The sequence below is a fragment of the Sesamum indicum genome, linkage group LG6 (genome assembly GCF_026168435.1).
Source record: "Sesamum indicum cultivar Baizhima isolate 11 linkage group LG6, ASM2616843v1, whole genome shotgun sequence".
NCBI lineage: Eukaryota > Viridiplantae > Streptophyta > Magnoliopsida > Lamiales > Pedaliaceae > Sesamum > Sesamum indicum.
In genome coordinates this window covers 10,958,511-10,974,611 of record NC_142662.1, presented here as the reverse complement: position 1 = coordinate 10,974,611, position 16,101 = coordinate 10,958,511, and the positions used below count along the sequence as shown (strand labels likewise).

General features: G+C 33.2%; 1 protein-coding gene and 1 long non-coding RNA gene across 2 annotated transcripts; one reads left to right on the top strand and one right to left on the bottom strand.

Moving 5' to 3' along the window:
- Positions 1-57: 57 nt before the first annotated feature.
- LOC148787748 (uncharacterized) lies at positions 58-2,104 on the bottom strand. Its single transcript, XR_016065724.1, has 5 exons — positions 2,005-2,104; positions 1,676-1,895; positions 1,497-1,557; positions 1,079-1,146; positions 58-159 (listed from the first exon to the last, which is right to left on the bottom strand). It is a non-coding gene; the product is annotated as an uncharacterized LOC148787748 (long non-coding RNA).
- Positions 2,105-14,557: 12,453 nt separating this feature from the next.
- LOC148787747 (zinc finger BED domain-containing protein DAYSLEEPER-like) lies at positions 14,558-15,897 on the top strand. Its single transcript, XM_088881353.1, has 3 exons — positions 14,558-15,090; positions 15,334-15,567; positions 15,639-15,897. Exons 1-3 carry the CDS (start codon positions 14,558-14,560, stop codon positions 15,895-15,897), a joined length of 1,026 nt encoding a protein of 341 aa, XP_088737479.1.
- The last annotated feature ends 204 nt before the right edge of the window (positions 15,898-16,101 follow it).

Genomic DNA, 16,101 nt, shown 5'->3' with positions numbered 1-16,101 from the left:
ATTTATTTTGATCTTTCCACCATCTGCAAAAACCTTTACTCCACAAGGAATTGCATCAGGGAAAGAAACGAGTACATCTTCAAAACGAAGGCCATCCAGATCCGGCCATCTTTTGATATAAAACTCTGCATTTTCAAACCCCAAAATGTCTTCCCAAATCTGCAAAGCCAGGACGCTATTTAAGTACACCCAAGAAAAATGAAGGAGCAAGAGCAACTGCTGATGTCATATCCACAGGCTAAAAGAAGTAACTTCAGCATTTCAAGACCTCACTTCTATTAAAAATAAAAACTGAAATTAATGAAACATTTTCAAGCAAAAAGGATGTTATAGAGGATTACCATAACTGTCATGGAATCTCTAGTTCTTTCAATTTGATAAGTTTAGTGTTGATTATCAGAACCAGAGAGATTTTACTTGTTAGTTGAACAACCAGGAAGAGAGGAATAAAGTTCTGTGAGCCAATACTTAAGAAGAATCATATTTTGGATGGCTGTTGTTAATTAATGAACATAGATTTCTAGTTTTGACGTTCACAAAGTTAAATATATAGACCGTCAGAGGATCATTCGTTTCTTACAGACTATCATAAAAAAGCACCTTGATCCACTTAACTGTTAACCAACACAAATAATCATCAAAAACATGGTTTCAGCTGTAATTGATAACTATAATTAGTTACTCAAGGAAAAAGCAATCTTCAACTAACATGCAGCTCTAGTTCTGATGTGTGGCAATTAAGCTACCTTATTTAAATTATTTACCAGAAATATAAGCACTGCATTCTTCATTTTTGTTTTTCTTTTTTGCCTTTTCATTTCTTCTCTTCATTCTCTCAAATATTATTCCTTGCTGTTACCAATAGAGGCATAACCATGCATGACATTGTAATTATTAGCTTTCTTATATATGTAAAAAACAAACATTTTCCAACATTTAAGTACCTGTAAGCATGATAATAAAGATCTATGAAGCACTTTATTCTCCACAATGCACCTAAATGAAAACCACAAACAAGATTATCTGTGAACATTACAGGTTTCATCAAGGAAGGAGACAGCTGCAGAATTGTGCTTACCCTAGTATTTCTTTGTTAATGTCTCTGGCATTGTACCTTGTATATCCAAAACCAGTGTAATCCCAAACCTAGAAGAAGACATTCATCAAATTCAGATGTAAACTGTTCCAACAATCCTTAGCAACATTTTTCTAATTTTAAGTAGAAGAAAATTACTGACCATATGATATTATAATAGAGCAAGTTAAACACATTAGGATTGTCAAAGCAAAAATTAAATGAAAGAAGCACTAGAAAGCAAGATAAAGATGACATGTAAGATGGAGGGAGAAAGTATTTGCAAGCAAGAAAGTAAGAGCAAACTTAGGACATCAACAGAGAGTATTCCAGTATTCCTTCTTTATCTATCAATATGTGAACAATGAGAAAATATTGGACCAAGAAGGATTGTTCAAACAGCAGTAACATTTCGCAATACCATAATTTGAGGCCTCCTTCTCGCTCTGTCTCTCCCCCTGTTTTTCTTGGTTTTCTTTACTCTGTTTTTTGGGTGAGAAATGAACACAAGAAGAAAGAAATGAAGGTGAGAGGGTTTCACCATGTGAGTGTGGGTGGGGTTTGATGATGGGGAGAAAACGGTGGTTTAAGGGTTTTTACCAGCGGGGTTTTCCTTTCTTGGATTTGTACCCACAGAACTGCGGCTCCTCTCCTTCGCCGGCTTTGGCTTTCTTGGCGGGAGAAAATGAGGGGTATCGTTTGAGGTGTGAGAAGAAGAATTGCAAGAGGTGTGACGGCCTTCCTCGTACCTGCAACATCACCCACTTGCCTCATCTGCTTCTCCACATTCAGCAACATCTCAATTTTCGCCTCCATTTTCCTACAAAATTAAACCAAAACATTCGATAAATAACAGCACGGGATACAAAATGGGTAAGCCAACAATAGCGTATAAGCTAATTGGAAATCAGGAACGGACATTTGCTTACCATTTCGATCGAATAGATACGACCAATTGGGGAATTTTTCGTGCAATCGATGAAAAACAAAACCCTAGAGAGAGAGAAAGAGGAGAGAGTTGAAGTCTGTTTTACCATGCGACTATCTTACAGCTAATAAACCTTTTACAAAATTATAAAATTTTTATTATACATTTTGACCCCTAAATTATGTTTATTATAACAAAAGTCCCCCTAAAAAAATAATTTAGTGTTGACAGAACAAAAATACCCTTTCAACTTATTTTTATATTTTTCGTTTCACTTTCTAAGTATATTTAATTAAAAAATCTCTCTCAAAACTACTTTTAGTAATTTTAAAATTCTTACTCAAATTTTTACTTAAACAATAATGTTCAAAATGTATAGCTTTATATAAACTATATAATACATAAAAAAATTTACAAGTTCAATATGAAAATATGTTTTACAAAGAAAATTATTTACAAGCTCAATTTAATTTTATAAAAAAGTATGTTATAAACTTATAATTTTTATATTAACTTACATGCACAAATATTTAAAATATAGCATATCATCACTCATAAAATAATAAAATATTATAGATTAATTATATCAACAGAGTTGCATATTTTATAGTACGTATACATAAATGTTCAAAATAAGTTTTTAGATGATGTTGACAATTCCTCTAGAAAAAAACTTTACTATATATATAATATAAAACAGACATGATTTGACAATAAATAATAATTTTTGTCTTCGAAAAAACAACATTAAAATAAACTATTTATATATAAAAATATATGATTTGACAATGAACATTGATTTTTGTCTCCCAAATCCCAACATCAAACCTACACCACTTTTTTAAAATATTTTAAATTACCCCAAAACATAAATCCAAACATATCATCTATTTTCAACATACACTTACTTATCTCTATTTTTCTCTCTCTATTTTCAAAACACAAAACAAAACAACTAAAGCACAAATCCAAACACAATGAATATTCTTCATCATTTAAAAAAAGAAAAACATGTCTTGCAAATCACCTGATGAATGACTTTTTTCGCGGTTTCTTCATCCAAAGACGTCGCCAATGCCATTATGGCAGCAGTGAGTTGAGAGAGAGAGAGCAGAGAGGAGAAGGAGACATAGCGGTTTAGGGTTTTTGAAAATTGGGAATAAATGAATGAATGATTTTAAAGGATCTTTTCCCTTCTTATTATTGTGAAAAGACTAAACGAACACTACTCTACTCTGCCTTTTACTGCTAGTGGCAAATAAAGAGAAAAGAGGTAATTAAATAAGTTTTTTACAAAATAATATGAAATATATTTTTCTCAATTTTTTTTCTGTTTTTTTTATGAAATAATGTATTTTCCAAACCCTAAACGTAGGGTAGGGGTTGGGGGTTACTATGAAAGCCCATCATCAATGTTCTAACTATTCTAACCATTGTGGGACTGAATTTTGCTTTGTGGGTCTAATTTATATCGTTTGCCTCATAAAGAAAGAAGTATGTGAGAAAAAAGAAATGTGGGTTCAGATAAAAAAGAAAAAAAAATTATGATTGTTGGTTTATCAAAAATATGAAAGTTTGTAAGAAAAATAAATATAGAGAATGTGAGAGAGAAGAAAAATTAATTGTAATACAATTTATTAAAATTATAAAATTTGAGTATTTTCAAAAAACAGTTTAATATTTATTATTGTATGATACAAAATTGCTTATAATTTTTAACTTTGAAAAATTTAATTTAAAAATAAAATTTATAAAATAAAATATTTTTTTAAATTTATTTTCAATAATAAGCTGATAACACATACACACTATTTTCAACATATATTTATTTATTTCTATTTTCTCTTTTTATCTCCACAAAATACAATAAAACACTTTAAAAATGAATCCAAACACCATATTAAATTTTCAACATAACGAATGCATTACTCCACAAGCAAACACCCTCAGATCATAGTCCTCACAATATTGCATGCAAACCACTATAAACTATTGGGGTGACTATCTCGACACTTGCGTAACGCCTAAATCTTTAGTTATATATGTATACACAAAATTAAGTGTGATAACATAATTTTATGGGGATAATTACATCGGTCATTCTTAATGTTTGAAACAAAGTTATGTGTGATAACATATATTTTATGGGATAGTTACACCTCCGATTCTTAAAGTTTGGTATAACTACACGTAAATTTTATGTAATTTGAAAAAATTAAATCTAGTATTCCTAAAGTTTGTTTATGTTACTCAAAGTTCACAGAATTTGCTAAATGAATAAAAAATTGAATGAAAATCCATTATTACCCTCATTTCACTTATTATTGACTTATTGCAGGTCAAACAAATTTTTTTATAGCCAAACTACCCTACATTTTCACATGTTAAAGCATGTAAAGAAGTATATTTTCTACTTTAGTCAGAAAGTATTATTTTACTTGAAATAAGTCAATAATAAGTCAATTGGGCGTAAATATGAACTGTCATCCTTTTTTTAAAAAAATATCAGCAATTTTTATGAATTTTAAGTGACGGATGGGTAAATTTATTAGATGGAAGCAAACCTCATGAGTACTAAATGTAAATTTTCAAACCACAAGAGATCTACGTATAATTATACCAGATCTCAGGGAAAGACAGTGTAATTATTTGGGCCAAATTGCATAAAACCCCCATGTGATTTAAGAACTCAGCTAAAGCCTCCCTTCTAATTGAAAATATGCAAAACTATGTCTAATAAATTACATAGTAATTAACTACATAATAATAAGCAACATTAACTTAAAAATGAAAAATTACACTTTCTTCCAAAAAGTTATAAAATTACACACACCATTCAAACTTTCACACTTAATCCATTAGGAATTGTCCAAAAATATTGATAAAATTTTAATTTTACACTTATAAAAATAAAAATATAGGGTTAAATCCATTTGACCTGTGATATAACAAAATATCAAAAATCTCCCTATGAAATTTTTAATGTAGAAAATCACTCCTATGTTACGAATAAATAAGCACACCGCTCCCTGGTCAATTTGAGTCTAATTTTATAGAAACAATGACTAAAATACCCCTTCTAGTCAATCGGTCAAACTAGGCTTATTAATATATAATTATTTTAATTCATAATATATATAATTTATAATTATTAAAATATGTTTATAATATATATAATTATAATTTATAAAAAAAATCCAAAATAACAATTATAACCCTCCCCCCAACATCTTCTTCCCCCCTACCCCTCTCGCCTCCAAACCCCCCCCCCTCCCTCCCCCTTCCTCCCGGTGACGTTTGCTCCCCCCTCCCCTTCCCTCCCCCCACCGTCCATTTGGGCGTCATCGGCCTCCCAGATCTGGCCGACCGGCGTCGCCCTCGTTGCATTGGGCGATGACTGCTGCTTTTTTTTTAATTATTATATAAAAGAATATTTTATTATTATTAAAAATGTATAATATTTTAATTAAATAATTATTATATAAATAATATTTAATTATTAAATTCATATATATAATATTATATATTACAAGTGAGAGAAGGGTAAAAAAAAAAAAAAGGTACTTTCATAGGAAAATCGCAGTCAAAGCGCATATGACCCAATTTTTGTACCGGAGGGGGGGGGGGGGTTGAACTTTATTTTATATCATAGGGGGAGTATTTGATACTTTAATTTTCATAGGGATTTTTGTTAACATTCCTATTATTATAGGGGGGGTCTCTGGATTTTTTCCTAAAAATAGATAATATAAACCTCATTCTATATATATATGACTAAAAATGTTAATTGAGTGATGTAATTCTAATTTTTAAGATCACTTCTAAGGTCAGCATTTTGTATGTATATATTTTTTTTCCTTGGAACTAGTATGGTGTACGTGCATGATTGTAATATTTATCTTATTTTTTAGAATATAATTATAAAATTACGAGTATGTTACAAACTTTGAATTGTTATAAAAAAATTGTTACATATATTTTATGATAAAACCTCAATAGTTTTGAATTGTCTTTTGAATCTCTCTTAAATCTTGAGACAACTTTGAGGTATTCATCTCGAATTCTTTTCAATTAGTTCATTTTATCATAATATTAAGAACTATAGCATTTCAAAAATTTACTATTATATTTTTCTTACTGGTTTTCTACCCTAGATCTTGGTGGTAGACATCTCACCACATTCATGGTTGAATGAGTCAACTACATGTGAACCATCTATTACGATACGTAGTATGGTGGTCCGTAAAATCTAGGGCTTGGTTTACTAAGTTATAAATGAGTACTTCAAATTAGTAAATGCAACATCATTATAGTTACTAAAAGAGAAACAAACACCCAATATATAAGTGGCAAATAAAAAGACAATAAGTTCGATAGCAAAATGCATAAATATATATATATATATTTACTACAATTAACACAATTAAAAACAATTATTTTTCATAAAATTTTTCGTAACAGAAATCAAGAACTATATTTCTCAATAATTGTATCAACATCAATATGAATTAAACAATCAAGAGAAAGAAATTGAAAAATAGAATCAACAAAATTCACAAATAAAGTAACACAACTATATTCATTAAGGACATTTCCTAAAAAAGAAAAAGAATCTTACAATAGTATGCTACTATAAGCCATATAATAATTATTATATTAGTGCTTAGCATATAATAATTATTATATTAGTACTTAATAAATAATAAGTATAAATTATATTTTTTTAACAATTCAGAATTATAATTTTTTTTTTTGAATTTATAATTATCTTTTACAAAAATGAATTAAAGAATAAGATAAATATTAATTATCCATGCGCAACGCATCGTACACCTTATAATCAGTATAATCAAAAGTATCTAAAAACAATAAACTTATGTGCTCTTATGATTAATTTCTTAATAATAATGATTATAGTCATTTTTATATCAATTTAAGTCCTCTACCCACAATTGTATCATAATGAATAATTAGTCACCTACTCCCAACAATCATCATACAGTTATATCATTTAGCACAAATAAGATTTTATTAGAGATAACAATGAAGAAATAGTACTTTTCGTTATGTAACTTAGGTACTTTACACTTTTGGTCTATTATTTAGGAAATTTTCACTTTCAGCTCGTAACTTTCAAAAAGTGACACTTTTTGTCCCATTACGCTTTCTAATTAAATATTTAATGAAAAAAGGCACGTGATCATTAAGTGGTCAGTCTGAAAACTTAACGGTCACGTGGCATTTTTATGTTAAATATGTAAGAAAAATATGTTATGGGATCAAAAGTGTTATACTTTTAAAGTTAAGGGGCCAAATGTGATAATCACGTAACCAATAAAGCGAGAGCGTGAAGGCCCTAACATATGGGACGAAAAATGCTATTTTCCCAATAACAATAAACAAATAGAAACTTTCTACCAACCTAGAAATGGATAAACAAAATAGCTACACACACCCAACATGATGTTCCTAACAAATCACAAGGCCTTCGTATTGTTCGTTCTAATCAGTTCACATCTGCCATGTCCACCATAGACAATAAGGATAAGACCTATACTGCATTCTGAGCATCGAATTTGACCTTAAAGGACAGCTAGGTGGTGGAGGTGGTAGTTGATGAGAAAACAACACTCGTTGTTGCTGAAAGACGATGCCTGATGGCTATGTGGTCATTTGCACTAGTTGGTGTTATAACAGCCCCAACAGGTTTTCAATGTAAGAAGGAGGAGCACCTGGATTGGTCTAGGCGGCGAAGGAGGATAATTGCCACAATTATGAAAGCTTACAAATCCGCTCAACAGTCGCACATATTGCAAAGGAGCAAAGTTTTGGATTAGCTAATATTGGGTTTGTGCAATGGAAGCTTTGTGAAATGCTGGCTAGGGCACTGTACAGAACTGATAAGGGTTGTTTTGGGGAGGATTAGTGTGTGTCGATGTAAGAAGGCTTTCAAACTTTGTCATTAGTTAGTTAGAGAATAAAGATGTTATAAGGCTAGTACTTTTTTGGTGTATTTGGATTTCGAAAGGATCGATGTCATGATATGTTGTGAAAATCTTGAAGCTACAAGCTTGTTAGCAAACAAAGCTGCCTTTATATAGTCTTGTTTGTTGATCTTGAATTTGCAAATGTTTAGTGCAGTTGATGTTTCTGACTCATCGACTAGACGATCTTCTTTGTAGCTAACACACTCTTGCATATTTGCGACTTCTTCTGTTTGTGCCTCTCCTACCCGAAAATGGTTTAGATGCACAGGCATCAGATTGATGCTAAATTCAAGTTGTTGATATGATGCCAACGCAAAAATATAGGCCCCTAATATCACTAAAGCCTACATTTCAACAATATTGGTTTTCTATTATCTACTAGAGCTAGAATTGTTGTAATGTACTTGAGCTAGAGCTCAAAAATTTTGATGAGCTCAGCCTCGAGCTCAATTGGTTTACACTCGAACTCTGAGCAAAGCTCGAATCATTTATACCCCAACTCATAGTTTCTATCATATTGTGAATCAACGTTATCAGCCCAATTGAATAGATAACAAACAACGTTTTAGCAACCAACTAGATTTTCAAAGTAATATGAAATAGAAGTTAGCAGATCAAATATTAGAAATAGAGGAGACTAAGACCATACCAAGAATCCTATGTAGGAACTGCAATATAATGCATGAAGATTTTGGAAAATGCAACAGGTAATGGACAAAGCACAAACCTATATGTATGTCTGAACATTCTCAAGTTTGGATTCCTAAAATATTAGAAAAAATCATAGGAACATTATATAATCGCAGAAAAAGTCCGAGAATTGAGAAAAAGACAACTTCTAACGTAGAAATGATCACATACCTGCTCACAAAGTGCATCCTGCCGCTGAAACACAACCGCAACTCTATATTCTTCAATGATTCTTAGTTTGTTGGATTTCTTCAAATTCTCTTCTTCCTCCTTCAATCATTTAGTGACATTCCTCTTTATTGAATTCTTAGTTGCGAAAACTTGGAATCACAAATTTAGTTTAGAATTCCACCAACAAAAGATAAATTGTTCTCTCCGGCCATCTTACCTTTCTTCAATGCTTTGTTGACATCTTTCTCATCTTCATCAACACGATAAACTGCCAACTTGCACTCACGCATTTCTCTGTCTTCATCAGCATGTTCATGACCTCCAATGCACAATTTCTAGTTCAAGAAAAATGAATGAATCAAAGTGTAATGACCGAAAATGAGTTGTCTTTCTAAGCTATAGAAGCAAATAAAAATGAAGAAACCATCGAGTCACTGTTCTTTTGGATTGTTCGTCCCTTTTAGTTATCTTGACTGAGCAAGAACGTTTCCTCCCAAGGTCCAAAGGCCGAGGCAATCCTTCTCCAAGCATAATATCTTTAAGGCTACTTACTGGGAGAGCCAAAAACTTTCTTTCGCTCCCATATACAAATCTATGAACAATAAGATATTATCAGTCAAGCAAATTTAAGTCAATCCAAATCAACATTGTGATGAACTTAGATATATAATGAATGAGAATAGTTTTGGAAAAAATATGCTTACCAATCTGAATACGACTTTCTTTTCATCATTCTTACCGTTGTTTACAACTTCTTAGATTGCTGAAGGAAAAATCTTCTGGAATCCAGTAACAAAACCATTTCTTTTAGTTTTGTTGTTGCGGAGGATATCACTAGCAAGGACAGAAGAGGTACTTTCTGAAACTACCTTGGACCCAGAGATGTTTATCCTATGTTGCAATGATCTGGTCTGCATTTTTATGGTGATACATGCACCAACCTGACAAGCCATTGTCATAGTCAAGGTAAATGATATACTATAAGTTATGACAAGCAAAATCGATCAATGAGGTGGAATGAGATTGAAATTTGTACTAAACTCTCAAACATAAGTACCAAGAAAACACAAGTTTTTCGCCATGTAATGAGGAAAAACATAAATTTTTACGATATATACTCAATGAACAAAAGCTTCTCAAATCACTGAATATAATAGATGGACAGTAGGCTTTGAAAATATTACAAATTAACTATAAGAAGCTTTTATTACACGACAAAAACAAACATAACTTGTCCTACATTTACCAAAGGAAATCTCATGTTGTAACGACTGCTATAATGTGTCCCATTAATGGTAGCAAATAAATCCCTTTATGATTTAGACATAAATAAATGCATGAAAATGGTAATGAAACACGGGCAAACTTTTTAATATAAACATCAATCAACAAATGAAATCATATAGCAACATAATAGCCAATTGACACATGTAATAGAGTGATCAGGCTTGTCAGTTTCTTATAAACGTACGAACATACATGGATTGTATGAAAATGTCTACTCAACTGAATTCATGAAATAAGACGAAAAACACGCAGTAGAAATATTCAATAAGGAAAAACCGGTTAATTCCATTAATTTCCTACATCGAATCTAGAAACATAATAACTTCAAAGGTTAGACTTAATTTTCTTGTATTAGTCTTCTCATGATCAATTGAACAAGAACCAAAGCTTTGTTACCACATAATTTAGGAAAAAATATTAAGAGCAAAGATGTCAAAGAAACATCAAGGGCAAAAAGTATAATACCAATTTCTTCAATTTTTCTTAATTGTTTATGACTAAATCAGAGTATCAAAATTCACAACAGTAAGCATATCAATTTTCATAACATGAAAAATCAATTGTTCAATTAAATCATTTCACCAACTAGCAATCATAAATAAACTACAACATGCATATATATATATATATATGTATATTTGCATTGCAATTTTTATACAAGAAATTCACAATATCAACACCATTATGCTAAGTATCCTCTCTCTGACATCATTGACGATGTGGTAGACACACGATGCTAGTAGTGTACGGTAAGCAATGTTTACAATGTGATTGCCTCTCCATTTCCGCGTCGTCCACTCAATATCTGTTGCCCAATCCCTATTGGGCCAATGAAATGAATCCATCTTCGAATCTCAATAAGGCATTGTCGGCTGAATCTGCATTGGAAGAAAAGGTGTAAATTAGTTTTCGTAGCTCCCTCATCGCATAAAGTACAAGCTTCTAGGTGGGGATAGCCATGGTTTCTCCATAGTGGGAAGCTTGCCAAGAATTGCGTGCCACAATATGAACGAGTGATGAGGGATCTTCAAGGACCCCGAAAGTAGTAAAGACCAACTTACTTTCGGCCCTGGGAGATCAAATAACTGATAGAGGGTCTGTGTAGTGGGTTGTCCCTTGTCACATTTCCAAACAACCCGATCCTCTCCTCTATAAATTCGCGGCAAGTTAGTAATCTCCAAGCATTCAAAATCCATAATGGGAGGCCACTGCCACTCCCCTCCTGAAATCACCAAGCTGAGTTTGGCCGATTCTCCAAGTCCAAGATGGCTCAGACCCCTTGGGAACAATTCAATAAGTGGTCCAAGATGATGCCAAGGGTCTTGCCAAATATAGAAACTCCTCCCGTTACCAATTTGGTAATCCAAAAAAGATCGGAGATAAGAGCAGAGACACAACATTTTCCTCCATCCCCAAGAACCCCCATGCTCCCGGATTGTCCAAATCGATGTGTCCTGTAATCGGCCAAAGTAAAGCCACTGTACCCAAATGGAGGTCCTATCACACCGGATAACATCACAAGTTTCTTGCTTATTAGTACGTGATTCAAGGTATTAATATTCTTGAACCCAAGCCCCCCTCCTCATCCACCGTTCGTCACACATCATTCCATACTACCTTGGCGTAGCCACTAGTCAACGTGCCATTCCAAAGAAAATTTCTCAACTTCTTCTCAATTTCCTTGATGATTTTCTTCGGTAGGATAAAAGCAGAAGCCCAATATAAACTCAATGCTGAAAGTACGTATCTGATTATTTGTACTCGCCCAGCATATGATAACAAAATTCCTTCCCAACCAGTAATTCGTGCATCTATAGTTGACAATAATGGTTGACAGTCAGATATAGACAGTTTAGAAGAAATTAAAGAAAGACCTAGATATAAAGCAAGTTTCTGCCTCCTCCAAGTGTTTGTTGCAAGATTGCATTGAATGTATTTTGTCCTGTCTCAGTCATGGTGGTGTAGTCTTTGGAAATGTGGTGAAAACCTTTAATCCATCTTGTACACTCATGCAGACATATGTGTTTATATGTCTACCAGACCCAAAATCTAGATTCTGATTTTTATATAGTACACTTAAAGGACTACCAATGTTATATATTTATTTGAGCACGATATATGATAAGAATTTCAATAGATTATCCTCATATTTAAGTTGTTCTTTGTACTATTGCTTTTTGCAAGAGCATATATAATTCTAGCCCTGGCATGTACCAAAGGAAGAAGCAACATGAAGATAAAGTAGACTATAGATGTGTATGTTCTTATTTTGCACTTTATGGAATAGTAATAATAACAAACAATAATAGTAATAGTAGGAGTTTCGAAGCAAAAAAATAGGTGAGCTGATGAAGATTAACCTTTTATGCCTTAGGTATATCAAGTTGGATGGAGGATAACCTTAATGGTTAGCACTAGCAACATCCATTATTTTGTTATTAGATATTAATTATTACAGAGTTGGTTTTATAGTTTAATAATGTCATTAATGTTTATTGTTGTACTCTTCCGACATAACCCTTGCCCCATCTTTGCCTCCACCTCCACCATCCTCTGTCTGGCATACCTTGACACCATCATAAATTTCAAAACGTGCATTTTCCTTTACCTTTTTCCCTTGTTTCAATAGGTCTCCGTGCATACATTGAGGACAATGTATGTTCTTGGTGTGTGAGAGGTACGTTCTGCTTTGTGCTTGTAATTGATTCTTTGAGAGATGGTTGGATAGTTATTGTAGCATGATTCTTGCTAAACTGGTTGTTGTTGAACATGTGAATGTTGAAATTTGAATTAATGTTTGGAATATGGATATGTGGAGATTGAAAATTTTTATTTGAGGGTTGACAATTTTTATTGAACATCGAAACTTGTGAATCAAATTAGTGTCTTGAGAAAAATAAGTGCATTATCCCATTGTTAGCACTTGAATTTTCAAATTATTGTGTTGTGATATCCCTTATACTAATAGAATTTTCTGTATATGCCAAAATAAATAGGAGAAACTACCATCAGTGGCATATAAAAATATAAAAAAAACTAAAATTGTGTGAACGTTCCATTGACTTCATCAAATGAAAAATGTTCAAGAATCAACACAAAAGCCTTTTGTGTGAGCTTTTGCACCAAAGCACTTCCATATAAATAGTGCCTCTACATTTCTTCTAATTAAGGCCATCAAACTTAGTATGTCCATTCTAGAGCTTACTTAGGGGTGGGCAAACGGGTTGGGTACATCGGGTCCCGACCCGACCCGACCCAATCGGGTTCGTGTAAAACAGGGCGGGTTGGTCGGGTTTTTATGGCGGGTTTAGATAAACCAAAACCCACCTATTTTTAGAAGGATCGGGTTCAGGTTCTAAAAACCAACCCGATGAACCCGATCGGGTACCCGAATTAAAAGAGGCAAAAATTGAGAGGGTTTACATAAAACCCGTTCTCCCTCTCTCTCAGACTAGTTCCCTTCTCTCTTCGTCTGATTTCTTAGTGAGTCACCGTCGCTCGCGAGTCGCTGTAGCTATACCTTTCTCAGTCACCAGACTCACCAGTCACCACTCGCGAGTCGCCGCCGCTCTTCACCCTCTCCTCTCTGAAGTATGAACCCGTCTTCTCTCTCTTTCACTGTGCGTTCAGTATTCACATCTCCGCCACTCGCCGCCCATCGCCGTCGCACGCTTCTTCAATCCTGAACTGGGGCTTCCTTGAATCTCATCTAATGGTAAGTTTATTTGTTTATGTTTTTCGCCATGTGGTATAATGTGCAGTGAAGTTTGTACCTTGCTTGACAGGATCTAGAAACTTCACAACTGTCTCAAATTTGGCTGGATTTTAGTATCTTACTTCATTTGTCTTGAGTACTTTTTAGTTGATATATATATATATATATGTATGTGTGTATGTATGGTCTCCATTTATTATGTGTGTTGTGTGTTAAGGTTGTTTTATCCTTGTATGCATATGGAGCAAGGAAAAGTGTTGCTGAGAATGAATGCATTACCTATAAAAGTTGGACTCTTGCTGCATTGGATAAACACTTGTGTGATCTCTGGTTGTCCCATTACCTCAGTACTTTCTATTTTCTGATTTCCCCAGCACAGATTCTTGTTAGTGGTAGCTGTTTTGTCTGTGTGATCTTCTCTCCGTGTGATGTGTCGTCTGTGGATCTTTGCAAGGACTTCCTTTGTTGCAACTTAAAATTGTTAGACATATAGTTAGACAAGTGCACAAATAACGCAGATATATTAGTGGCATTAAGCAAGGACTTCCTTTGTTGCAACTTAAAATTGTTACTTTGTTGCAATTTCTTTTGGTGTGAGATTCCAATTTCTTTTTGTTTTAATCTTGCAGATGTCAAATTCTTAATCTCAATCTTCACCTACTGTAGACTTATCAGAGGCTCAAGATCAAGGCATAAATATGAACATGGTTCATAATCAGGTCAGTGGTGATCATGTTGACTTTGATGTTGATAAGGGTATGGATATGTCAGAGGATAAGGACGATATTCCACTTGATTCTAAGAAAAGAAAAAAGAGGGTAGTGACTTCTAGATCACCTTGGTGGGATCATTTTCATAAATTTTACTGTGAAAAGGATAAAGTCCAAAAAGCTAAATGCAAATATTGTAGTAGGGAAATCAAACCCGAACCAAAAGTACATGGAACTAGGCCTCTAAAGAACCACTTTGAATCTTGCAAGAATAAACCTTATGATGTTTCCATCAATCAGAAGAGATTGTCTTTTCAATCAATTCGCTTAGGCGAAAAAGAGGCCCCTCTTGTCAATTGGAGATTTGATCAAGAGAAAATTAGAGAGGCTTTGTCTTATATGTTGGTCGTAGATGAGCTCCCATTTAAAACTGTTGAGAATTCTGGATTTAGACATTTCATGTCGGTGACTTGTCCAATGTTTGCTATTCCATCAAGAAGGACAATAACAAAAGACATTTTCCATATGTATGTCAATGAAAGAGCAAAATTGAAGTCATTTATTAAAAATCATGCTCAAAGGGTTTGCATTACAACAGACACTTAGACATCTATTCAGAAAGTCAATTACATGTGTCTCACTGCTCATTTTATTGATGATGATTGGAAGTTACATAAGAGAATTTTGAATTTTTTTCCAATTATCGGACACAAAAATGAAGAAGTTAGTAAAGGTGTTGAGAAATGTTTTCTTGAATGGGGTATTGATAGAATTTTTACGATTACTGTTGATAATGCATCTTCTAATGATGGAGCTATGGTTTACTTGAAAAAGAAACTTGAAAACTGGGGTCAAAATATTTTAGGTGGAAAATATGTGCACATGAGGTGTATAGCACATATAATCAACCTTGTGGTTCAGGATGGTTTGAAAGGGAAGGATGAGCATGAGGCAATATCTCGTATTAGAGGGGCAATTAAGTATGTGAGAAATTCTCCGGCTAGGTACAAAAAATTTCAAGAATGTGCTGAATTTATGGAAACAAAGAAGTTTTGTCTCTTGATGTACCTACCAGATGGAACTCCACCTACTTGATGTTAGAAGCTGCGACATGTCTTAAAAGGGCATTTGATGCTTATGAAGATATAGATCTTGCTTATAAGACTGATCTTTCAAAGAAACCATTTGAATCTGACTGGGATAGGGCAAAGATGCTATTGAAGTTTTTGAAGCATTTTTACAATCTCACATTGTGCATTTCCTGTTCTTCATATGTCACATCTAATATTGTGTTTCATGAAATATGTGAAGTTGATTTGCTTCTTCGAAGATAGTTTCGGAGTGATGATGTTGAATTAAGTGATATGACAAGAAAATGAAAGAAAATTTTTATTGGGGATCAATTGAAAAGATGAATATGGTTTTGTATTATGTGTGATACTTGATCCACATCACAAATTGGGGTTTGTAGAATTTTCCTTTGATAAATTATATGATGGTATTGGACAAAGTGATATAATGAAAGAGAGAGTACGAGA

Excerpts from the sequence above, each read along its gene's own strand:
- LOC148787747 (XM_088881353.1), top strand. The coding sequence starts at position 14,558 with ATGGTTCATAATCAGGTCAGTGGTGATCATGTTGACTTTGATGTTGAT. Across the intron at positions 15,091-15,333 it reads ACAAAAGACATTTTCCATAT|AATTTTTACGATTACTGTTG; the intron begins GTATGTCAATGA and ends GGGTATTGATAG. Across the intron at positions 15,568-15,638 it reads GTGAGAAATTCTCCGGCTAG|ATGGAACTCCACCTACTTGA; the intron begins GTACAAAAAATT and ends TGTACCTACCAG.